The sequence below is a fragment of the Oncorhynchus masou genome, chromosome 10, assembly GCF_036934945.1.
Source record: "Oncorhynchus masou masou isolate Uvic2021 chromosome 10, UVic_Omas_1.1, whole genome shotgun sequence".
Lineage (NCBI taxonomy): Eukaryota > Metazoa > Chordata > Actinopteri > Salmoniformes > Salmonidae > Oncorhynchus > Oncorhynchus masou.
In genome coordinates this window covers 51154480-51179610 of record NC_088221.1, presented here as the reverse complement: position 1 = coordinate 51179610, position 25131 = coordinate 51154480, and the positions used below count along the sequence as shown (strand labels likewise).

General features: G+C 47.5%; 1 protein-coding gene across 1 annotated transcript in view; it reads right to left on the bottom strand.

Moving 5' to 3' along the window:
* Positions 1-25131, bottom strand: part of nrp2b (neuropilin 2b) — a 222397-nt gene that overhangs the window by 60961 nt on the left and 136305 nt on the right. The window contains 2 exon segments of the mRNA XM_064976976.1: positions 5622-5783; positions 7258-7335. Coding sequence (XP_064833048.1) covers positions 5622-5783; positions 7258-7335 — 240 coding nt within the window.

Sequence of the window (25131 nt, the reverse complement as noted above, 5' to 3'; positions counted from 1 at the left end):
TTGTTTTGTATTTTGTAGTGTTCTCGTTTGTCGTCTATATTAAAGATGTTGAACACAACCACGGTGCATTATGGTCCTCCTCTCCTTCAGCGGAAGAAAATCGCGACACAGAGCCTCCGTCTAATGCATTCCAGGTGACTACCTCATGAAGATGGTTGAGAGAATGCCAAGAGTGTACAAAGCTGTCATCAAGGCAAAGGGTGGCTACGTTGGAGAATCTCAAATATAAAATAAAATATAAGTTTAACACTTTCTTGGTTACTACATGATTCCATGTGTGTCATTTCATAGTTTTGATGTCTTCATTATTATTCTACAATGTAGAAAATAGTAAAAAATAAAGAAAAACCCTTGAATGAGTAGGTGTGTCCAGACCTTTGACTAGTACTGTATATATAGCAATCAATTACTAAATGTACTGAACATTCCTTTCAATCTCTTGCCCAGATTTTAGCAGAGATGCAGAGAAGCACATTTAGTTTCATAAAAAGAGAACCACCAGTCAAGAGGATACAGACAGCTCAAGAGGTATGCTTTAGATATGCAGAAAAATAGACCATACTACATATTTTTCAAATAGAATTCCAGTTGTCTGGAAGCTAAATTCCCCCCAGCCATCCTCACGTACTTTGCACCTCCTCAGATTGTTGGGGTTCATGACGCCGCTCTGTGTGTGTGTGTGTGTGTGTGTGTGTATGTGTGTGTGTGTGTGTGTGTGTGTGTATGTGTGTGTGTGTGTATGTGTGTGTGTGTGTGTGTGTGTGTGTGTGTGTGTGTGTGTGTGTGTGTGTGTGTGTGTGTGTGTGTGTGTGTGTGTGTGTGTGTGTGTGTGTGTGTGTGTGTGTGTTCATACGGGAAAGTCTGGCCACGGGAGAAACAGAACTGGGCTGGATCTCAGGAAGTAGAGGAAAGAGAGATTGGGGAGGGAGAAGGAAGCGAGAGAGAGAGAACAATAGCATCTTAGTGGTGTTAAGGCAGGGTTGTGGGTGCAGGGCCCATGGGGCAGGAGATGTGGAGTTATGGAGAAGATACAGGTGCATACAGGTAGATACAGGTTGATACAGGTAGATAGAGGTAGATACAGATAGATAGAAGTAGATACAGGTAGATACAGGTAGACAGAGGTAGATACAGGTAGATAGAGGTAGATACAGGTAGATACAGGTAGAGAGAGGTAGATACAGGTAGATAGAGGTAGATACAGGTAGATAGAGGTAGATAGAGGTGGGTAGAGGTAGATAGAGGTAGGTAGAATTAGATACAGGTAGATACAGGTAGATACAGGTAGATAGAGGTGGGTAGAGGTAGATAGAGGTAGGTAGAGTTAGATACAGGTAGATACAGGTAGGTATAGGTATATACAGGTAGAGAGCGGTAGATACAGATAGATAGAGGTAGATACAGGTAGATACAGGTAGATAGAGGTAGATACAGGTAGATAGAGGTAGATACAGGTAGATACAGGTAGATAGAAGTAGATACAGGTAGATACAGGTAGATACAGGTAGATAGAGGTAGATACAGGTAGATAGAGGTGGGTAGAGTTAGAAAGAGGTAGGTAGAGTTAGATACAGGTAGATACAGGTAGGTATAGGTATATACAGGTAGATAGCGGTAGATACAGATAGATAGAGGTAGATACAGGTAGATACAGGTTGATACAGGTAGATAGAGGTAGATACAGATAGATAGAGGTAGATACAGGTAGATACAGGTAGATAGAGGTAGATAGAGGTAGATACAGGTAGACAGAGGTAGATAGAGGTGGGTAGAGGTAGATAGAGGTAGGTAGAGTTAGATACAGGTAGATAGAGGTAGAAACAGGTAGATAGAGGTAGATACAGGTAGATAGAGGTGGATAGAGGTAGATAGAGGTAGGTAGAGTTAGATACAGGTAGATACAGGTAGGTATAGTTATATACAGGTAGATAGCGGTAGATACAGATAGATAGAGGTAGATACAGGTAGATACAGGTTGATACAGGTAGATAGAGGTAGATACAGATAGATAGAGGTAGATACAGGTAGATAGAGGTAGATACAGGTAGATACAGGTAGATAGAGGTATATACAGGTAGATAGAGGTAGGTAGAGGTAGAAACAGGTAGATACAGGTAGGTCTAGGTATATACAGGTAGATGCAGGTAGATAGTGGTAGAGGTAGATAGTGGTAGATAGAGGTAGATAGAGGTAGATACAGGTGGATACAGGTGGATACATGTAGATAGAGGTAGATACAGTAGATCGAGGTAGATACAGGTGGAGTGACAGAAGGAGGGGATGGGGCTGAAGGCATATGAGGGGGATGGGGTGGAAGGCATAGGAGGGGGGTCGGAAGGCATAGGAGGGGGATGGGGCTGAAGGCATAGTAAGGGGGGGCGGAAGGCATAGGAGGGGGGCATAGGAGGGGGGGGGGCGGAAGGCATAGGAGGGGGGGCATAGGAGGGGGGTGGAAGGCATAGGAGGGGGGATGGGGTGGAAGGCATAGGAGGGGGGGTAGGGTGGAAGGCATAGGAGGGGGGGCATAGGGAGGGGGTGGCGGAAGGCATAGGAGGGGATGGGGTGGAAGGCATAGGAGGGGGGCATAGGAGGGGGGGCGGAAGGCATAGGAGAGGGGGGGCGGAAGGCATAGGAGGGGGGGCATAGGGAGGGGGGCGGAAGGCATAGGGAGGGGGATGGGGCTGAAGGCATAGTAGGGGGGGGGAAGGAAGGAATATGAGGGGGGCATAGGAGGGGGGGAAGGCATAGGAGGGGGGAGGCATAGGAGGGGGGGGCGGAAGGCATAGGAGGGGGGAAGGCATAGGAGGGGGGCGGAAGGCATAGGAGGGGGGAAGGCATAGGAGGGGGGGGAGGCATAGGAGGGGGGGGAGGCATAGGAGGGGGGGGGGCGGAAGGCATAGGAGGGGGCATAGGAGGGGGGCGGAAGGCATAGGAGGGGGGCATAGGAGGGGGGGCGGAAGGCATAGGAGGGGGGGCATAGGAGGGGGGGCGGAAGGCATAGGAGGGGGGGCATAGGAGGGGGGGGCGGAAGGCATAGGGAGGGGGGCATAGGGGGGGGGGGGCGGAAGGCATAGGAGGGGGGGCATAGGAGGGGGGGGCGGAAGGCATAGGAGGGGGGGGGGGGAAGGCATAGGAGGGGGGCATAGGGGGGGGGCGGAAGGCATAGGGAGGGGGGGAAGGCATAGGAGGGGGGGGGGCGGAAGGCATAGGAGGGGGGAGGCATAGGAGGGGGGGGGGGAAGGCATAGGAGGGGGGGGAAGGCAAGGCATAGGGGGGGAGGCATAGGGAGGGGGGAGGCATAGGAGGGGGGCGGAAGGCATAGGGAGGGGGGGGGAGGCATAGGAGGGGGGGGAAGGCATAGGGAGGGGGGCGGAAGGCATAGGGGGGGGGAGGCATAGGAGGGGGGGGAGGCATAGGAGGGGGGGCGGAAGGCATAGGAGGGGGGGGCGGAAGGCATAGGGAGGGGGGAGGCATAGGAGGGGGGGCGGAAGGCATAGGAGGGGGGGCGGAAGGCATAGGGGGGGGGGGAGGCATAGGAGGGGGGAGGCATAGGAGGGGGGGCGGAAGGCATAGGAGGGGGGGGCGGAAGGCATAGGGAGGGGGGGGAGGCATAGGAGGGGGGGGGGGAAGGCATAGGAGGGGGGGAGGCATAGGAGGGGGGGGGGGGCGGAAGGCATAGGGAGGGGGGGGGAAGGAAGGCATAGGAGGGGGGGAGGCATAGGGGGGGGGCGGAAGGCATAGGAGGGGGGAGGCATAGGGAGGGGGGGGGGGAAGGCATAGGAGGGGGGGGGCATAGGGAGGGGGGAAGGAAGGCATAGGAGGGGGGGAGGCATAGGAGGGGGGAAGGCATAGGAGGGGGGGGGGGGGCGGAAGGCATAGGAGGGGGGGGAAGGCATAGGAGGGGGGCATAGGAGGGGGGGGGAAGGCATAGGAGGGGGGAGGCATAGGAGGGGGGGGGGGCGGAAGGCATAGGAGGGGGGGAGGCATAGGAGGGGGGGCGGAAGGCATAGGAGGGGGGGGGAAGGCATAGGAGGGGGGGTGGAAGGCATAGGAGGGGGGCATAGGAGGGGGGGGTGTACTCTGCCATGAAGAGGGATACATGCTACTGTGGGCTTCAGGGTCTGATTAATATGCCTATAAATGATGCGGCCATTAGACCATATTCCTACGCATCATATGCAGAGACACCCCATTTCAGCATGGATTCTGACAGATCTAGGATCCGAAAACCAGCTGTCGTCTCTCTATAAATGTCAGTGTGTCTCCTGTCCAGTGAAGAGTGAAGACCAGCTGACCATGATAAAACCAGCTGTCGTCTCTCTATAAATGTCAGTGTGTCTCCTGTCCAGTGAAGAGTGAAGACCAGCTGACCATGATAAAACCAGCTGTCGTCTCTCTATAAATGTCAGTGTGTCTCCTATCCAGTGATGACCAGATGACCATGATAAAACCAGCTGTCGTCTCTCTATAAATGTCAGTGTGTCTCCTATCCAGTGAAGACCAGATGACCATGATAAAACCAGCTGTCCCCTCTCTATAAATGTCAGTGTGTCTCCTGTCCAGTGAAGAGTGAAGACCAGATGACCATGATAAAACCAGCTGTCGTCTCTCTATAAATGTCAGTGTGTCTCCTACCAGTGAAGATTGAAGACCAGATGACCATGATAAAACCAGCTGTCGTCTCTCTATAAATGTCAGTGTGTCTCCTATCCAGTGAAGATTGAAGACCAGATGACCATGATAAAACCAGCTGTCGTCTCTCTATAAATATCAGTGTGTCTCCTATCCAGTGAAGACCAGATGACCATGATAAAACCAGCTGTCGTCTCTCTATAAATGTCAGTGTGTCTCCTATCCAGTGATGACCAGCTGACCATGATAAAACCAGCTGTCGTCTCTCTTTAAATGTCAGTGTGTCTTCTATCCAGTGATGACCAGATGACCATGATAAAACCAGCTGTCGTCTCTCTATAAATGTCAGTGTGTCTCCTATCCAGTGAAGAGTGAAGACCAGCTGACCATGATAAAACCAGCTGTCGTCTCTCTATAAATGTCAGTGTGTCTCCTATCCAGTGAAGATTGAAGACCAGATGACCATGATAAAACCAGCTGTCGTCTCTCTATAAATGTCAGTGTGTCTCCTATCCAGTGAAGACCAGATGACCATGATAAAACCAGCTGTCGTCTCTCTTTAAATGTCAGTGTGTCTCCTATCCAGTGAAGATTGAAGACCAGATGACCATGATAAAACCAGCTGTCGTCTCTCTATAAATGTCAGTGTGCCTCCTATCCAGTGATGACCAGATGACCATGATAAAACCAGCTGTCGTCTCTCTATAAATGTCAGTGTGTCTCCTGTCCAGTGAAGAGTGAAGACCAGCTGACCATGATAAAACCAGCTGTCGTCTCTCTATAAATGTCAGTGTGTCTCCTATCCAGTGAAGATTGAAGACCAGATGACCATGATAAAACCAGCTGTCGTCTCTCTATAAATGTCAGTGTGTCTCCTATCCAGTGATGACCAGATGACCATGATAAAACCAGCTGTCGTCTCTCTATAAATGTCAGTGTGTCTCCTATCCAGTGATGACCAGATGACTGTAAATGTGAGCGGTACTGACCGTCTTTGGGCAGGGAGAGAGGTAGATCCAGACTGGGTGTTAGACCAGACGAGAGGCTGCCGCTGTGGAGAGACCAGCTCAGCTCTGACATGCTGTCTGGGATCCAGCCACACAGACTGGACTCAAAGTCACACAGACCGCCCATAGACCACACAGTAGTGCCTAAAGAGGAGGGGTAGAGAGTGAAAAGGAGAGAGAGAGATAACAAGATAAGTTAAACCCATTACATTTAGCCTAGTTCCTACCACGGTGCTGTTAGTTCCAAGTTTCCTACACTCCTTTTGGGAGAACTCACACCCATGGCCTTGAATGAGGCTTGTTAGAGATTAGCATGCAGCATTAGCGCTGAGCCCTGACACCTACTGATAGAGGTCTAGATTATAGATTAAACAACAGGAGTGCTGGGCTAATGCTAGCTACAGTTAGCCTCATCAGCATGGAGCCCTACACCCTGGAATCACCCCTCAGAAATCAGCAGAGAAGAGAGAAGCAGAGACACACACATACAGCGTAATGTTAGCATTATAATGTTAGTGGCATAATGTTAGCATTATAATGTTAGCGGCATAATGTTAACGGCATAATAATAGCATTATAATGTTAGCAGCATAGTGCTAGCATTGTAATGTTAGTGGCAAAATGTTAGCATCGTAATGTTAGCGTCATAATATTAGCATTATAATGTTAGCGGCATAATGTTAGCATTATAATGTTAGTGGCGTAATGTTAGCATTATAATGTTAGCGGCATAATGTTAGCACTACCACTGAGGAGGTACAGTTCCCGCTCAGCCCAGTCAAAACTGTTCGCTGCTCTGGCCCCCCAATGGTGGAACAAACTCCCTCACGACGCCAGGACAGCGGAGTCAATCACCACCTTCCGGAGACACCTGAAACCCCACCTCTTCAAGGAATACCTAGGATAGGATAAAGCAATCCTTCTCACCCCCCCCCTTAAATGATTTAGATGCACTATTGTAAAGTGGCTGTTCCACTGATGTCAGAAGGTGAATTCACCAATTTGTAAGTCGCTCTGGATAAGAGCGTCTGCTAAATGACTTAAATGTAAATGTATAATGTTAGCGGCATAATGTTAGCACTATAATGTTAGCGGCATAATGTTAACATTATAATGTTAGCATTATAATGTTAGCGGCTTAATGTTAGCACTATAATGTTAGCGGCATAATGTTAGCATTATAATGTTAGCGGCGTAATGTTAGCACTATAATGTTAGTGGCATAATGTTAGCACTATAATGTTAGCGGCATAATGTTAGCATTATAATGTTAGCGGCATAATGTTAGCGGCATAATGTTAGCGGCATAATGTTAGCATTATAATGTTAGCGGCATAATGTTAGCGGCATAATGTTAGCGGCATAATGTTAGCATTATAATGTTAGAAGAGAGACAGCTCATTTCTGGGACGGAGCGTCAGTTTACGCTGCTATTAGTTGAAAACACACAAGAGCACAAATCCAGCGCACACACAGTGGACTAACCACATCCTCATTGGAGCACAGGACAGGTAGCTCAATCAATGATGCTGATCAGACAGATCGTGATCAATACGTGTCTGAGCCTTACACCACGCTGAGGCCCTGTAGCCCTGTGTGCGTGTGTTACAGCGTGTACCTGGTCCTCTCGAGGCAGCGGTGGTCTCCTCTAGTCTAGGCAGGGGGGTTGTGGCAGTGTCAGGAAGAGTAGTCATTTCTATAGAGAGGAGAAAAGAGCAGAGAGGAAAATTAACTTTATCGTACAATCGTACACGAGGTTCAACGGAAATTAGACCTCTGCTTTATACTGTCGTCCTCAGTCTCACTCTGCCTGTCTGCACCACAGAACAGTCTCTCTCTCTCTCTGTCTCTCTCTGTCTCTCTCTGTCTCTCTCTCTCTCTCTCTCTCTCTCCCTCTCTCTCTCAATTCAATTCAATTCAAGGGGCTTTATTGGCATGGGTAACATGTGTTAACATTGCCAAAGCAAGTAAGGTAGATAATATATAAAGTGAAATAAACAATAAATATTAACAGTAGATATCACACATACAGAAGTTTCAAATCAATAAAGACATTACAAATGTCATATTATATATATATATACAGTGTTTTTACAATGTACAAATGGTAAAGGACACAAGATAAAATAAATAAGCATAGATATGGGTTGTATTTACAATGGTGAGTGTTCTTCACTGGTTGCCCTTTTCTCGTGGCAACAGGTCACAAATCTTGCTACTCTGATGGCACACTGTGGAATTTCACCCAGTAGATATGGGAGTTTTTCAAAATTGGATTTGTTTTCGAATTCTTTGTGGATCTGTGTAATCTGAGGGAAATATGTCTCTCTAATATGGTCATACATTGGGCAGGAGGTTAGGAAGTGCAGCTCAGTTTCCACCTCTCTCTCTCTCTCTCTCTCTCTCTCTCTCTCTCTCTCTCTCTCTCTCTCTCTCTCTCTCTCTCTCTCTCTCTCTCTCTCTCTCTCTCTCTCTCTCTCAATTAAATTAAATTCAATTCAATTCACTTTATTGGCATGACGTAACAATGTACATATTGCCAAAGCTTATGTGGGATATTTACAATATAAAATAAATAAAAATGAGAATCAAATTGTCAACGGGACAACAGTAACAATTATAACCAAGTGTCAAAATAACCACACATTCAACAATAACAATAAGTATACAGTAGAGGACATGTGCATGTTGATTGGTCTGTCAGACACTGTCCCTCATCTTATGGCAGGCAACAATGTAGTGCGCTGCCAACCCACAGCTCTCTGCGTCCTCCCCCAACAGGACGGGTAGCCTATCCTCATCAGAGGTTTTTGAAACCTTGAATAAGGGTTTCAAATTTGGGGAAATTACACTCTCTAATTGTTTTATATTAGAGAGTGTCTCAGGTTCTGCTGTGGTGCAGTGGTTACACAGCCTTTCCTCTACAGGGAGCCAGGTTCTGCTGTGGTGCAGTGGTTACACAGCCTTTCCTCTACAGGGAGCCAGGTTCTGCTGTGGTGCAGTGGTTGCACAGCCTTTCCTCTACAGGGAGACAGGTTCTGCTGTGGTGCAGTGGTTGCACAGCCTTTCCTCTACAGGGAGACAGGTTCTGCTGTGGTGCAGTGGTTACACAGCCTTTCCTCTACAGGGAGACAGGTTCTGCTGTGGTGCAGTGGTTGGACAGCCTTTCCTCTACAGGGAGCCAGGTTCTGCTGTGGTGCAGTGGTTGGACAGCCTTTCCTCTACAGGGAGCCAGGTTCTGCTGTGGTGCAGTGGTTGGACAGCCTTTCCTCTACAGGGAGCCAGGTTCTGCTGTGGTGCAGTGGTTGCACAGCCTTTCCTCTACAGGGAGCCAGGTTCTGCTGTGGTGCAGTGGTTACACAGCCTTTCCTCTACAGGGAGCCAGGTTCTGCTGTGGTGCAGTGGTTGCACAGCCTTTCCTCTACAGGGAGCCAGGTTCTGCTGTTGTGCAGTGGTTGCACAGCCTTTCCTCTACAGGGAGCCAGGTTCTGCTGTGGTGCAGTGGTTGCACAGCCTTTCCTCTACAGGGAGCCAGGTTCTGCTGTGGTGCAGTGGTTGGACAGCCTTTCCTCTACAGGGAGCCAGGTTCTGCTGTGGTGCAGTGGTTGGACAGCCTTTCCTCTACAGGGAGCCAGGTTCTGCTGTGGTGCAGTGGTTGCACAGCCTTTCCTCTACAGGGAGCCAGGTTCTGCTGTGGTGCAGTGGTTGCACAGCCTTTCCTCTACAGGGAGCCAGGTTCTGCTGTGGTGCAGTGGTTGCACAGCCTTTCCTCTACAGGGAGCCAGGTTCTGCTGTGGTGCAGTGGTTACACAGCCTTTCCCCTACAGGGAGCCAGGTTCTGCTGTGGTGCAGTGGTTACACAGCCTTTCCCCTACAGGGAGCCAGGTTCTGCTGTGGTGCAGTGGTTACACAGCCTTTCCCCTACAGGGAGCCAGGTTCTGCTGTGTTGCAGTGGTTGGACAGCCTTTCCTCTACAGGGAGCCAGGTTCTGCTGTGGTGCAGTGGTTGTACAGCCTTTCCTCTACAGGGAGCCAGGTTCTGCTGTGGTGCAGTGGTTACACAGCCTTTCCTCTACAGGGAGCCAGGTTCTGCTGTGGTGCAGTGGTTGCACAGCCTTTCCTCTACAGGGAGCCAGGTTCTGCTGTGGTGCAGTGGTTGCACAGCCTTTCCTCTACAGGGAGCCAGGTTCTGCTGTGGTGCAGTGGTTGCACAGCCTTTCCTCTACAGGGAGACAGGTTCTGCTGTGGTGCAGTGGTTGCACAGCCTTTCCTCTACAGGGAGCCAGGTTCTGCTGTGGTGCAGTGGTTGTACAGCCTTTCCTCTACAGGGAGCCAGGTTCTGCTGTGATGCAGTGGTTGCACAGCCTTTCCTCTACAGGGAGCCAGGTTCTGCTGTGGTGCAGTGGTTGCACAGCCTTTCCTCTACAGGGAGACAGGTTCTGCTGTGGTGCAGTGGTTGCACAGCCTTTCCTCTACAGGGAGCCAGGTTCTGCTGTGGTGCAGTGGTTGGACAGCCTTTCCCCTACAGGGAGCCAGGTTCTGCTGTGGTGCAGTGGTTGCACAGCCTTTCCCCTACAGGGAGACAGGTTCTGCTGTGGTGCAGTGGTTGCACAGCCTTTCCTCTACAGGGAGACAGGTTCTGCTGTGGTGCAGTGGTTGCACAGCCTTTCCCCTACAGGGAGACAGGTTCTGCTGTGGTGCAGTGGTTGCACAGCCTTTCCTCTACAGGGAGCCAGGTTCTGCTGTGGTGCAGTGGTTGCACAGCCTTTCCTCTACAGGGAGCCAGGTTCTGCTGTGGTGCAGTGGTTGCACAGCCTTTCCTCTACAGGGAGCCAGGTTCTGCTGTGGTGCAGTGGTTGGACAGCCTTTCCTCTACAGGGAGCCAGGTTCTGCTGTGGTGCAGTGGTTGCACAGCCTTTCCTCTACAGGGAGACAGGTTCTGCTGTGGTGCAGTGGTTGCACAGCCTTTCCTCTACAGGGAGCCAGGTTCTGCTGTGGTGCAGTGGTTGGACAGCCTTTCCTCTACAGGGAGACAGGTTCTGCTGTGGTGCAGTGGTTGCACAGCCTTTCCTCTACAGGGAGCCAGGTTCTGCTGTGGTGCAGTGGTTGGACAGCCTTTCCTCTACAGGGAGCCAGGTTCTGCTGTGGTGCAGTGGTTTCACAGCCTTTCCTCTACAGGGAGTCAGGTTCTGCTGTGGTGCAGTGGTTGCACAGCCTTTCCTCTACAGGGAGCCAGGTTCTGCTGTGGTGCAGTGGTTGGACAGCCTTTCCTCTACAGGGAGTCAGGTTCTGCTGTGGTGCAGTGGTTGCACAGCCTTTCCTCTACAGGGAGCCAGGTTCTGCTGTTGTGCAGTGGTTACACAGCCTTTCCTCTACAGGGAGCCAGGTTCTGCTGTGGTGCAGTGGTTGGACAGCCTTTCCTCTACAGGGAGCCAGGTTCTGCTGTGGTGCAGTGGTTGCACAGCCTTTCCTCTACAGGGAGCCAGGTTCTGCTGTGGTGCAGTGGTTGCACAGCCTTTCCTCTACAGGGAGCCAGGTTCTGCTGTGGTGCAGTGGTTGCACAGCCTTTCCTCTACAGGGAGCCAGGTTCTGCTGTGGTGCAGTGGTTGGACAGCCTTTCCTCTACAGGGAGACAGGTTCTGCTGTGGTGCAGTGGTTGCACAGCCTTTCCTCTACAGGGAGCCAGGTTCTGCTGTTGTGCAGTGGTTGCACAGCCTTTCCTCTACAGGGAGCCAGGTTCTGCTGTGGTGCAGTGGTTGTACAGCCTTTCCTCTACAGGGAGCCAGGTTCTGCTGTGGTGCAGTGGTTGGACAGCCTTTCCTCTACAGGGAGACAGGTTCTGCTGTGGTGCAGTGGTTGCACAGCCTTTCCTCTACAGGGAGCCAGGTTCTGCTGTTGTGCAGTGGTTGCACAGCCTTTCCTCTACAGGGAGCCAGGTTCTGCTGTGGTGCAGTGGTTGCACAGCCTTTCCTCTACAGGGAGCCAGGTTCTGCTGTGGTGCAGTGGTTGCACAGCCTTTCCTCTACAGGGAGCCAGGTTCTGCTGTGATGCAGTGGTTGCACAACCTTTCCTCTACAGGGAGCCAGGTTCTGCTGTGGTGCAGTGGCTTCACAGCCTTTCCTCTACAGGGAGCCAGGTTCTGCTGTGATGCAGTGGTTGCACAACCTTTCCTCTACAGGGAGCCAGGTTCTGCTGTGGTGCAGTGGTTGCACAGCCTTTCCTCTACAAGGAGCCAGGTTCTGCTGTGGTGCAGTGGTTACACAACCTTTCCTCTACAGGGAGCCAGGTTCTGCTGTGGTGCAGTGGTTGCACAGCCTTTCCTCTACAGGGAGCCAGGTTCTGCTGTGGTGCAGTGGTTGGACAGCCTTTCCTCTACAGGGAGCCAGGTTCTGCTGTGGTGCAGTGGTTACACAGCCTTTCCTCTACAGGGAGCCAGGTTCTGCTGTGGTGCAGTGGTTGGACAGCCTTTCCTCTACAGGGAGCCAGGTTCTGCTGTGGTGCAGTGGTTGCACAGCCTTTCCTCTACAGGGAGCCAGGTTCTGCTGTGGTGCAGTGGTTGCACAGCCTTTCCTCTACAGGGAGCCAGGTTCTGCTGTGGTGCAGTGGTTGCACAGCCTTTCCTCTACAGGGAGCCAGGTTCTGCTGTGGTGCAGTGGTTGGACAGCCTTTCCTCTACAGGGAGACAGGTTCTGCTGTGGTGCAGTGGTTGCACAGCCTTTCCTCTACAGGGAGCCAGGTTCTGCTGTTGTGCAGTGGTTGCACAGCCTTTCCTCTACAGGGAGCCAGGTTCTGCTGTGGTGCAGTGGTTGTACAGCCTTTCCTCTACAGGGAGCCAGGTTCTGCTGTGGTGCAGTGGTTGGACAGCCTTTCCTCTACAGGGAGACAGGTTCTGCTGTGGTGCAGTGGTTGCACAGCCTTTCCTCTACAGGGAGCCAGGTTCTGCTGTTGTGCAGTGGTTGCACAGCCTTTCCTCTACAGGGAGCCAGGTTCTGCTGTGGTGCAGTGGTTGCACAGCCTTTCCTCTACAGGGAGCCAGGTTCTGCTGTGGTGCAGTGGTTGCACAGCCTTTCCTCTACAGGGAGCCAGGTTCTGCTGTGATGCAGTGGTTGCACAACCTTTCCTCTACAGGGAGCCAGGTTCTGCTGTGGTGCAGTGGCTTCACAGCCTTTCCTCTACAGGGAGCCAGGTTCTGCTGTGATGCAGTGGTTGCACAACCTTTCCTCTACAGGGAGCCAGGTTCTGCTGTGGTGCAGTGGTTGCACAGCCTTTCCTCTACAAGGAGCCAGGTTCTGCTGTGGTGCAGTGGTTACACAACCTTTCCTCTACAGGGAGCCAGGTTCTGCTGTGGTGCAGTGGTTGCACAGCCTTTCCTCTACAGGGAGCCAGGTTCTGCTGTGGTGCAGTGGTTGGACAGCCTTTCCTCTACAGGGAGCCAGGTTCTGCTGTGGTGCAGTGGTTGGACAGCCTTTCCTCTACAGGGAGCCAGGTTCTGCTGTGGTGCAGTGGTTGGACAGCCTTTCCTCTACAGGGAGCCAGGTTCTGCTGTGGTGCAGTGGTTGCACAGCCTTTCCTCTACAGGGAGCCAGGTTCTGCTGTGGTGCAGTGGTTGCACAGCCTTTCCTCTACAGGGAGCCAGGTTCTGCTGTGGTGCAGTGGTTGCACAGCCTTTCCTCTACAGGGAGCCAGGTTCTGCTGTGTCTACCTTTCTCAATGGCAAGGCAGTGCTCATTGAGCCTGTACTTTGTCAAGGTTTTTCTAAGGTTTTGATCAGTAACCATGGTCAAAAACTTAGCCACAGTGTACTGTCCATTTAGGGCATTTTGCTGTGTGCTTGTGCTTGTGTTTCCCAATAAGTAATATGGTTTTGTTTTAACTGTGTTGTAACTTGGTTTATCCTGATTGATTGGATGTTCTGGTCCTGAGGCTTCAGTGTGTTAGTAGAACAGGTTAGTGAACTCAGCCCCAGGACCAGCTGGATGAGGGTCCTGAGGCTTCAGTGTGTTAGTAGAACAGGTTAGTGAACTCAGCCCCAGGACCAGCTGGATGAGGGGACTGAGGCTTCAGTGTGTTAGTAGAACAGGTTAGTGAACTCAGCCCCAGGACCAGCTGGATGAGGGGACTGAGGCTTCAGTGTGTTAGTAGAACAGGTTAGTGAACTCAGCCCCAGGACCAGCTGGATGAGGGGACTGAGGCTTAGATGTGTTAGTATAACAGGTTTGTGAACTCAGCCCCAGGACCAGCTGGATGAGGGGACTGAGACTTCAGTGCGTTAGTAGAACAGGTTAGTGAACTCAGCCCCAGGACCAGCTGGATGAGGGGACTTTTCTTTGCTCAGCTCTTGGCATTGCAGGGCTTGGTAATGATATGAGAGGGGGTCACTGTATTTTAGATGTTTCCAAAACTTAATTGCTCTTTTTTGAATTTTTATTATTAGTGGATATTGGCCTAATTCTGCCCTGCATGCATTGTTTGTAGTTTTCCTCTGGACATGTAGGAGAATCTTACAGAACTCTGCATGCAGGGTTTCAATGGGGTGTTTGTCCCATTTGATTAAATCTTGTTTTGCAAGTGGACCCCAAACCTCGCTGCCATAAAGTGCAATTGGTTCAATGACATATTCAATTTGTTTTAGTCAAATTTTAAGAGGTATTTCAATTTGAATTTGCTTTTAAATGGCGTAGAATGCCCTGGGTGCTTTCTCTCTTAGCTCATTCACTGCCTCATTAAGGTGTCCAGTTGAGCTTATTTTTTAAACCTAAGTAATTGTTGTGTGTGCAGTACTCTATATATTTAAACCTCAGTAATTGTAGTCTGTGCAGTACTCTATATATTTTGTAGCAATTGAGAACTTTGGTCTAATTCCCTGAGATCTGGATCTTCTCTGGAAAATCATTATTTTAGTCTTTTTGGGGTTTACTCCCAGGGCCCAGGTCTGGCAGTACTGCCATGTGCTGTGGGTGACAGGTCATCTGTGAAGAGTAGTCATTTAACTTCTGAATTGTGGAGACTAACACCAGGGGCTGAGGATTTTTCTAGAATAGTGGCCAATTCGTTGATGGAAATATTGAAGAGTGCAGGGCTCAGATTACAACCTTGGCGAAGGCCCCGCACCTGGTTAACCTCTTGAACCTCTGGGGGCAGTATTTCATTTTTGGATGAAAAACGTTCCCGTTTTAAACAAGATATTTTGTCACAAAAAGATGCTCGACTATGCATATAATTGACAGCTTTGGAAAGAAAACACTCTGACGTTTCCAAAACTGCAAAGATATTGTCTGTGAGTGCCCCAGAACTAATGCTACAGGCGAAACCAAGATGAAATTTCATACAGGAAGTGAGCCAGATTTTGGAGGCGCTGTTTTCCAATGTCTCCTTATATGGCTGTGAATGCGCAAGGAATGAGCCTACACTTTCTGTCGTTTCCCCAAGGTGTTTCCAGCATTGTGACGTATTTGTAGGCATATCATTGGAAAATTGACCATAAGAGACTACATTTACCAGGTGTCCGCTCGGTGTCCTCCGTCGAAACTATTGTGTAATATCCAGGTGCATGCATGTTTCCATTTGGTTCAGAAGAGAAAGTCAACTGCCGCGAATGATTTATCATCGAAAGATATGTGAAAAACACCTTGAGGATTGGTTCTAAACAACGTTTGCCATGTTTCTGTCGATATTATGGAGTTAATTTGGAAAAAAGTTTGCGTTGTAATGACTGAATTTTCTTTTTTTTTTCTTAGCCAAAAGTGATGAACAAAACGGAGCGATTTCTCCTACACAAATAATCTTTTTGGAAAAACTGAACATTTGCTATCTAACTGAGAGTCTCCTCATTGAAAACATCCGAAGTTCTTCAAAGGTAAATTATTTTATTTGAATGCTTTGTGAAAGTGTTGCCTGCTGAATGCTAGGCTTAATGCTATGCTAGCTATCAATACTCTTACACAAATGCTTGTGTAGCTATGGTTGAAAAGCATTTTTTGAAAATCCGAGATGACAGTGTTGTTAACAAAAGGCTAAGCTTGTGAACCAATATATTTATTTCATTTAATTTGCGATTTTCATGAATAGTTAACGTTGCGTTATGGTAATGAGCTTGAGGCTATAATTACGCTCCCGGATATGGGATTGCTCGATGCTAGAGGTTAAAGAATTCTGTTATTTTCTTACCAATTTCAATGCTGCACGTTTTGCCAGTATACATTGATTTAATTATGTCATATGTTTTACCCCCTACACCACTTTCAATAACTTTGTATAACAAATAGAATCAAATGCTTTTTGGAAGTCGATAAAGCCAGCATATATTTTGGTATTATTTTGGTGGACATGTTTATCTATCAGGGTGTAAATATGATCAGTGGTGCAATGTTTTGGTATAAATCCAATTTGGCTTTTACTCAAGACATTGTGTTTATTAAGGAAGTTTAGAACTCTTACATTGATAATACTACAGAAAACCTTCCCTAGGTTACTGTTCACACAAATGCCTCTGGAATTGTTCGGGTCAAATCTGTCTCCGTTCTTAAAGATTGAGGTTATGAGTCCTTGATTCCAGATGTCAGGGAGATAACCTACACTCAGGATCAAATGAAACAGTTTTAATATAGCCAATTGAAATGTTGCACTAGTGAGTTTGAGCATCTCATTTAGGATACCATCAGGTCCGCAGGCCTTCTTAAATTTGAGGGCCTGAAGTTTCTTATAGAGCTCCTGGTCAGTAATAGTTTAGTTTCTTATAGAGCTCCTGGTCAGTAATAGTTTAGTTTCTTATAGAGCTCCTGGTCAGTAATAGTTTAGTTTCTTATAGAGCTCCTGGTCAGTAATAGTTTAGTTTCTTATAGAGCTCCTGGTCAGTAATAGTTTAGTTTCTTATAGAGCTCCTGGTCAGTAATAGATTAGTTTCTTATAGAGCTCCTGGTCAGTAATAGTTTAGTTTCTTATAGAGCTCCTGGTCAGTAATAGTTTAGTTTCTTATAGAGCTCCTGGTCAGTAATAGTTTAGTTTCTTATAGAGCTCCTGGTCAGTAATAGTTTAGTTTCTTATAGAGCTCCTGGTCAGTAATAGTTTAGTTTCTTATAGAGCTCCTGGTCAGTAATAGTTTAGTTTCTTATAGAGCTCCTGGTCAGTAATAGTTTAGTTTCTTATAGAGCTCCTGGTCAGTAATAGATTAGTTTCTTATAGAGCTCCTGGTCAGTAATAGTTTAGTTTCTTATAGAGCTCCTGGTCAGTAATAGTTTAGTTTCTTATAGAGCTCCTGGTCAGTAATAGTTTAGTTTATTATAGAGCTCCTGGTCAGTAATAGTTTAGTTTCTTATAGAGCTCCTGGTCAGTAATAGTTTAGTTTCTTATAGAGCTCCTGGTCAGTAACAGTTTAGTTTCTTATAGAGCTCCTGGTCAGTAATAGTTTAGTTTCTTATAGAGCTCCTGGTCAGTAATTGGGGAGTCCAGTGGATTTTGATTGTCCTTTATACATCAGCTTTTCTGGCTAATCCATCCCAACTTCTCATGAATTTGGCGTTGTTCTGCATTTGTGTCAATGTGAACGGTGTTGTAGAGTGTTTTAAAATGGGTTGTCCATATAGATTTTTTTTAGTTTTTCCCAATTTTGCCAGAAGGTGTTTGTGTTTATGGACTCCTCAATTAGTGTCAGCTGCTTGCTGTTGTACTGTGTTTTTTTGCTTCTGAGTGTACGTTTATAGAGTTTTAAAGTCTCTCTCTCTCTCCTCAACTCTCAGGGTGGTCTGGCATAGAAGGAAGCCACAGTACTGCCAACACACAGACGGTCTGGCAGAAGCACTCACTCACCACTCACTCACTCACTCACTGGTCTCACTCACACACTCACACACACCACTCTCTCTGGGCTCTCTTGTCTCTTCTCTCAAGTTCAACACAGCTGGAAACGATCTCAGAGCACATGGCCTTGTGCAAACTGTTTAAAGAATGCTAACAGGATAAAACCAGTCCTTATGGAGACCAGCAGAATGATGGCGTACTGGGTGTGTTTGTGAGAGAGTTGCCCCGTGGCCGACGTAAAGGAACTGATGTACACTACCTCATCACATCAGGGTGGTTTGGCTGGAGGAATCACCCACCACTACCTCATCACATCAGGGTGGTCTGGCTGGTGGAATCACCCACCACTACCTCATCACATCAGGGTGGTCTGGCTGGAGGAATCACCTACCACTACCTCATCACATCAGGGTGGTCTGGCTGGAGGAATCACCTACCACTACCTCATCACATCAGGGTGGTCTGTCTGGAGGAATCACCCACCACTACCTCATCACATCAGGGTGGTTTGGCTGGAGGAATCACCCACCACTACCTCATCACATCAGGGTGGTCTGGCTGGTGGAATCACCCACCACTACCTCATCACATCAGGGTGGTCTGGCTGGAGGAATCACCCACCACTACCTCATCACATCAGGGTGGTCTGGCTGGAGGAATCACCCACCACTACCTTATCACATCAGGGTGGTCTGGCTGGAGGAATCACCCACCACTACCTCATCACATCAGGGTGGTCTGGCTGGAGGAATCACCTACCACTACCTCATCACATCAGGGTGGTCTGGCTGGAGGAATCACCCACCACTACCTGCTGGGCTGTGTTGTGAGTCTCCATGAGTCATCTTGATTGGTGGGCTGTGTCAGTAGTGCTTGGTCTAACTGTGCAGGTGTTAGGGTGACAGTCCTCCATTTTGTCCTGCGTCCAACAACAAACATTTAATCAACTATCTGAAACCGTTGTTGTTGGTGTTGAGATCTGATACTCTGTGCAGGTGTCTGACGAGACTTGTCAATGTCTGTCTGTAACCAGTCACATTTGTTAAATCCTCTAGGGCAATATTCCAGCTGAATTTGGAGAGGACAGTTAATTACTTACAAAAAGCAGTTTTAACAAACATACAAATATATATGTATATATATGTATTAGTAGTGTTGGTCTCTGTATCGGTAGTGTTGGTGTCTATCTGTATCGGTAGTGTTGGTGTCTATCTGTATTAGTAGTGTTGGTGTCTATCTGTATCAGTAGTGTTGGTGTCTATCTGTATCAGTAGTGTTAGTGTCTATCTGTATCAGTAGTGTTGGCGTCTATCTGTATTAGTAGTGTTGGTGTCTATCTGTATCAGTAGTGTTGGTGTCTATCTGTATCAGTAGTGTTGGTGTCTATCTGTATCAGTAGTGTTGGTGTCTATCTGTATCAGTAGTGTTGGTGTCTATCTGTATCAGTAGTGTTGGTGTCTATCTGTATCAGTAGTGTTAGTGTCTATCTGTATCAGTAGTGTTGGTGTCTATCTGTATCAGTAGTGTTGGTGTCTATCTGTATCAGTAGTGTTGGTGTCTATCTGTATTAGTAGTGTTGGTGTCTATCTGTATCAGTAGTGTTGGTGTCTATCTGTATTAGTAGTGTTGGTGTCTGTATTAGTAGTGTTGGTGTCTGTATTAGTAGTGTTGGTGTCTATCTGTATCAGTAGTGTTGGTGTCTATCTGTATTAGTAGTGTTGGTGTCTGTATTAATAGTGTTGGTGTCTGTATTAGTAGTGTTGGTGTCTGTATCGGTAGTGTTGGTGTCTATCTGTATCAGTATGGTGGTGTCTATCTGTATCAGTATGGTGGTGTCTATCTGTATCAGTAGTGTTGGTGTCTATCTGTATTAGTAGTGTTGTGTGTCTATCTGTATCAGTAGTGCTGGTGTAGGAACTACAGGACTAATGACTGTCAGTCCTTACTAGCATCATTACAGTGTAGGAACTACATGACTAATGACTGTCCGTCCTTACTAGCATCATTACAGTGTTGGAACTACAGGACTAATGACTGTCAGTCCTTACTAGCATCATTACAGTGTAAGAACTACATGACTAATGACTGTCCGTCCTTACTAGCATCATTACAGTGTTGGAACTACAGGACTAATGACTGTCAGTCCTTACTAGCATCATTACAGTGTAAGAACTACATGACTAATGACTGTCCGTCCTTACTAGCATCATTACAGTGTTGGAACTACAGGACTAATGACTGTCAGTCCTTACTAGCATCATTACAGTGTAGGAACTACATGACTAATGACTGTCCGTCCTTACTAGCATCATTACAGTGTAGGAACTACATGACTAATGACTGTCCGTCCTTACTAGCATCATTACAGTGTAGGAACTACATGACTAATGACTGTCCGTCCTTACTAGCATCATTACAGTGTAGGAACTACATGACTAATGACTGTCAGTCCTTACTAGCATCATTACAGTGTAGGAACTACATGACTAATGACTGTCAGTCCTTACTAGCATCATTACAGTGTAGGAACTACAGGACTAATGACTGTCAGTCCTTACTAGCATCATTACAGTGTTGGAACTACAGGACTAATGACTGTCAGTCCTTACTAGCATCATTACAGTGTAGGAACTACAGGACTAATGACTGTCAGTCCTTACTAGCATCATTACAGTGTAGGAACTACATGACTAATGACTGTCAGTCCTTACTAGCATCATTACAGTGTAGGAACTACAGGACTAATGACTGTCAGACCTGACTAGCATCATTCTAGTGTAGGAACTACATGACTAATGACTGTCAGTCCTTACTAGCATCATTACAGTGTAGGAACTACAGGACTAATGATTGTCAGTCCTTACTAGCATCATTACAGTGTAGGAACTACAGGACTAATGACTGTCAGTCCTTACTAGCATCATTACAGTGTAGGAACTACAGGACTAATGACTGTCAGTCCTTACTAGCATCATTACAGTGTAGGAACTACAGGACTAATGACTGTCAGTCCTTACTAGCATCATTACAGTGTAGGAACTACATGACTAATGACTGTCAGTCCTTACTAGCATCATTACAGTGTAGGAACTACATGACTAATGACTGTCAGACCTGACTAGCATCATTACAGTGTAGGAACTACATGACTAATGACTGTCAGTCCTTACTAGCATCATTACAGTGTAGGAACTACAGGACTAATGACTGTCAGTCCTTACTAGCATCATTACAGTGTAGGAACTACATGACTAATGACTGTCAGACCTGACTAGCATCATTACAGTGTAGGAACTACATGACTAATGACTGTCAGTCCTTACTAGCATCATTACAGTGTAGGAACTACATGACTAATGACTGTCAGACCTTACTAGCATCATTACAGTGTAGGAACTACATGACTAATGACTGTCAGTCCTTACTAGCATCATTACAGTGTAGGAACTACATGACTAATGACTGTCAGTCCTTACTAGCATCATTACAGTGTAGGAACTACAGGACTAATGACTGTCAGTCCTTACTAGCATCATTACAGTGTAGGAACTACAGGACTAATGACTGTCAGACCTCATTAGTTTTAATTACTCTTTACAGTTCAAGACTTAATTAATTGGCCAATACGTGAAGAGAAGCGCTAATCACACAGCTACTTCAGCACCCTATAAAAATATATAAATATATGTGAGAGGGAGCCATTTTTAATATATTAGGAAATGAATAAACCCAGACATGAAATAGTAGCTCCAGCTGCCACCGGTTGGTTTTGACATTAAACTGTATTTAAACTGTATCAATCTGTTGCCCTTTGAAACTGCAATTAACCCCCAGACAGACCTGGGAGGAGGGAGAGAGAGAAGCATCAGTACCAACACAGTCAGAGTCGTCAGTCAGAGAGTCAGTCAGTCAGTGAAACAGAGTCAAGTCAGCAGAGTCAGTCAGTCAGTGAAAAACAGTCAGTCAGTCAGTGAAACAGAGTCAGTCAGTCAGTCAGTGAAACAGAGTCAGTCAGTAAAAACAGAGTCAGTCAGTCAGTAAAACAGAGTCAGTCAGTCAGTGAAACAGAGTCAGTAAAGCAGTCAGTCAAAAACAGAGTCAGTCAGTAAAACAGAGTCAGTCAGTCAGTAAAACAGAAAAAACAGAGTCAGTCAGTCAGTAAAACAGAGTCAGTCAGTAAAAACAGAGTCAGTCAGTAAAACAGAGTCAGTCAGTCAGTAAAACAGAGTCAGTCAGTAAAGCAGAGTCAGTCAGTCAGTAAAACAGAGTCAGTCAGTCAGTAAAACAGAGTCAGTCAGTCAGTGAAACAGAGTCAGTCAGTAAAACAGAGTCAGTCAGTAAAACAGAGTCAGTCAGTCAGTAAAACAGAGTCAGTCAGTAAAGCAGAGTCAGTCAGTCAGTGAAACAGAGTCAGTCAGTCAGTAAAACAGAGTCAGTCAGTAAAACAGAGTCAGTCAGTCAGTAAAACAGAGTCAGTCAGTAAAACAGAGTCAGTCAGTCAGTCAGTGAAACAGAGTCAGTCAGTCAGTGAAACAGAGTCAGTCAGTCAGTAAAACAGAGTCAGTCAGTCAGTGAAACAGAGTCAGTCAGTCAGTGAAACAGAGTCAGTCAGTCAGTGAAACAGAGTCAGTCAGTCAGTGAAACAGAGTCAGTCAGTCAGTAAGGGCTGAATCCACTGCTGTAGCTTAAGTTTTCATGCACTGACATCAATTCAAGATTTAAGAGCTCATCAAGATAGGAGTCCTTAGTCAGTCCTCTACCTGCTCCACAACCTGACAGTCATCTCCGTCTCTCTTCTCTCCCCCTCTCTCCTCTCTCCTTCCTAGCTCAGTCATCTCTCCCTCCCCTCTTCCTCATCTCTTCCCCCCTTCTCTCCTCTCTCGCTCCTCTCTTCCCCCCTTCTCCCGTCTCTCCCTCCTCTCTTCCTCCTCTTCTCTCCCTCCTCTCTTCCTCCTCTCTTCCCCTCTTCTCTCGTCTCTCCCTCTTCTCTTCCTCCCTCTCCTCTCTTCCTCCTCTCTTCCCCCTTCCCATCTCTCCCTCCTCTCTTCCCCCTCTCTCATCTCTTCCTCCCTTCCTCCTCTCTTCCCCCTTCTCTCCATCTCCTCTCTTCCCCCCTTCTCTCTCCTCTCTCCCTCCCCTCTCCCACCTCTGTCTCCCACTACCGTCTGCCCAGACTAAACAATTAATGAGCCATCATCTCTCCTTAAGGAGCTATTCAGTTAAAGGTCAGGGCCTGTCACTATGTTATTGCTGTGACGTTGAAACCTTTAGGTGACTTTAAGGGTGTGTCAGCAGTGACGGGGCACAGAGAGAGAAGCTAAGTCACCTTCACAGACCCGACAGTCAAGAGAGAATACACAGGCAGGAAGTGATGAAGTCAGAATTTACATTCTAAGAACTGATGGCAGCTATGGGATCTCATGGATATCTGTACCAGAGGACCAAATACAGGGTGCTGTAATTACACCATGTCATTCTGCTCTAGTCACGTACTCATTCTGTAATTACACCATGTCATTCTGCTCTAGTCACGTACTCACTCTGTTATTACACCATGTCATTCTGCTCTAGTCACGTACTCATTCTGTAATTACACCATGTCATTCTGCTCTAGTCACGTACTCATTCTGGAATTACACCATGTCATTCTGCTCTAGTCACGTACTCATTCTGGAATTACACGATGTGATTCTGCTCTAGTCACGTACTCATTCTGTAATTACACTATGTCATTCTGCTCTAGTCACGTACTCATTCTGGAATTACACGATGTCATTCTGCTCTAGTCACGTACTCATTCTGGAATTACACCAAATCAACCAAGACCTCGGAAAAAAAATTGTAGACCACTACAAGTCTGGTTCATCCTTGGGAGCAATTTCCAAACGCCTGAAGGTCCCATGTTCATCTGTACAAACAATAATACGCAAGTATAAACACCATGAGACCACGCAGCCGTCATACCGCTCAGGAAGGAGACTCGTTCTGTCTCCTAGAGATGAACGTACTTTGGTGCGAAAAGTGCAAATCAATCCCAGAACAACAAAGGACCTTGTGAAGATGCTGGAGGAAACAGGTACAAAAGTATCTATATCCACAGTAAAACGAGTCCTATATCGACATAACCTGAAAGGCTGCTCAGCAAGGAAGAAGCCACTGCTACAAAACCACCATGAAAAAAACCAGACTACGGTTTGCAACTGCACATGGGGACAAAGATTGTACTTTTCGGAGAAATGTCCTCTGATCTGATGAAACAAAAATAGAACTGTTTGGCCATAACAACCATTGTTATGTTTGGAGGAAAAAGGGGGAGGCTTGCAAGCCGAAGAACACCATCCCAACCGTGAAGCACGGGGGTGGCAGCATCATGTTGTGGGTGTGCTTTGCTGCAAGAGGGACTGGTTCACATCACAAAATAGATGGCATTATGAGGAAGGAAAATCATGAGGATATATTGAAGCAACATCCCAAGACATCAGTCAGAGAAGTTAAAGCTTGGTCGGAAATGGGTCTTCCAAATGGACAATGACCCCAAGTCTACTTCCAAAGTTGTGGCAAAATGCCTTAAGGACCACAAAGTCAAGGTATTGGAGTGGCCATCACAAAGCCCTGACCTCAATCCTATAGAACATCCGGGATGTGTTGAAAGAAATAAAAGCTGAAATAAATCATTCTCTCTACTATTATTCTGACTGTGATCCTAACTGACCTAAAACAGGGAATATTTACTAGGATTAAATGTCAGGAATTGTGAAAACCTGAGTGTAAATGTATTTGGTTAAGGTGTATGTAAACTTCCGACTTCAACTGTATATACTTTCACTGTCTGCAGCTACCCAGACCGGTCTGATCAGCCTCGTAGGTTAGTCCTGCTTACACCTGTGAACATCTGTGTGGGTGCAGCAATGGAATGTAACATCCAATCAGCCTCAAGTGTGGTGCTGTAGGTCCACCCCCCGCCCCACACACAAAGGGTTGTGGGGTCCAGAAACCCCTAGCCCCTTGTCTCTTAGACACTTGTGGAGATCTGAGAGACTTAGACAGGTGTAAGCAATACAGACACAATTCTACCAAGCCTATCAGAGAGCAAGGTGGAGCGCTCACAATATCAGCACTCATCATTCCCTCTCAGATCTCCACAAGTGTCTAGACTCTAGCCAGCTAGGGGTTGTTTCTGGACAGACTATGAAAAAATGTATAGCTCTCAAATACTTGCTCCCTCTGTCTTCAATTGCATTTCCTTGTTTCTCTCTCTCCTTGTCTCTTTCTCAAAACCCATTGGATGAGAAGGTCAGAGGTCCCTCCCCTCTGGCTCCCTCTCAAAGCCAATTGGGGGGAGAGGAGGGAAGGTTCCTGGCCTGCTCGCTGGCTGGCTGGCTGACTGACTGGCTGATTGGCTGACTGGCTGGCTGACTGGCTGACTCGCTGATTGGCTGGCTGGCTGACTGGCTGGCTGGCTAGCTGGTTTGCTGGCTGGCTGGCTGATTGGCTGGCTGGCTGGCTGATTGACTGGTTGGCTGGCTGGCTGACTGGCTGATTGGCTGGCTGGCTGGCAGGCTGGCTGGATGGCTGGCAGGCTGGCTGACTGGCTGGCTGACTGGCTGGCTGGCTGGCTGGCTGGCTGGCTGGCTGGCTGACTGGCTGGCTGGCTGGCTGACTGGCTGGCTGACTGGCTGGCTGACTGGCTGAGTTCA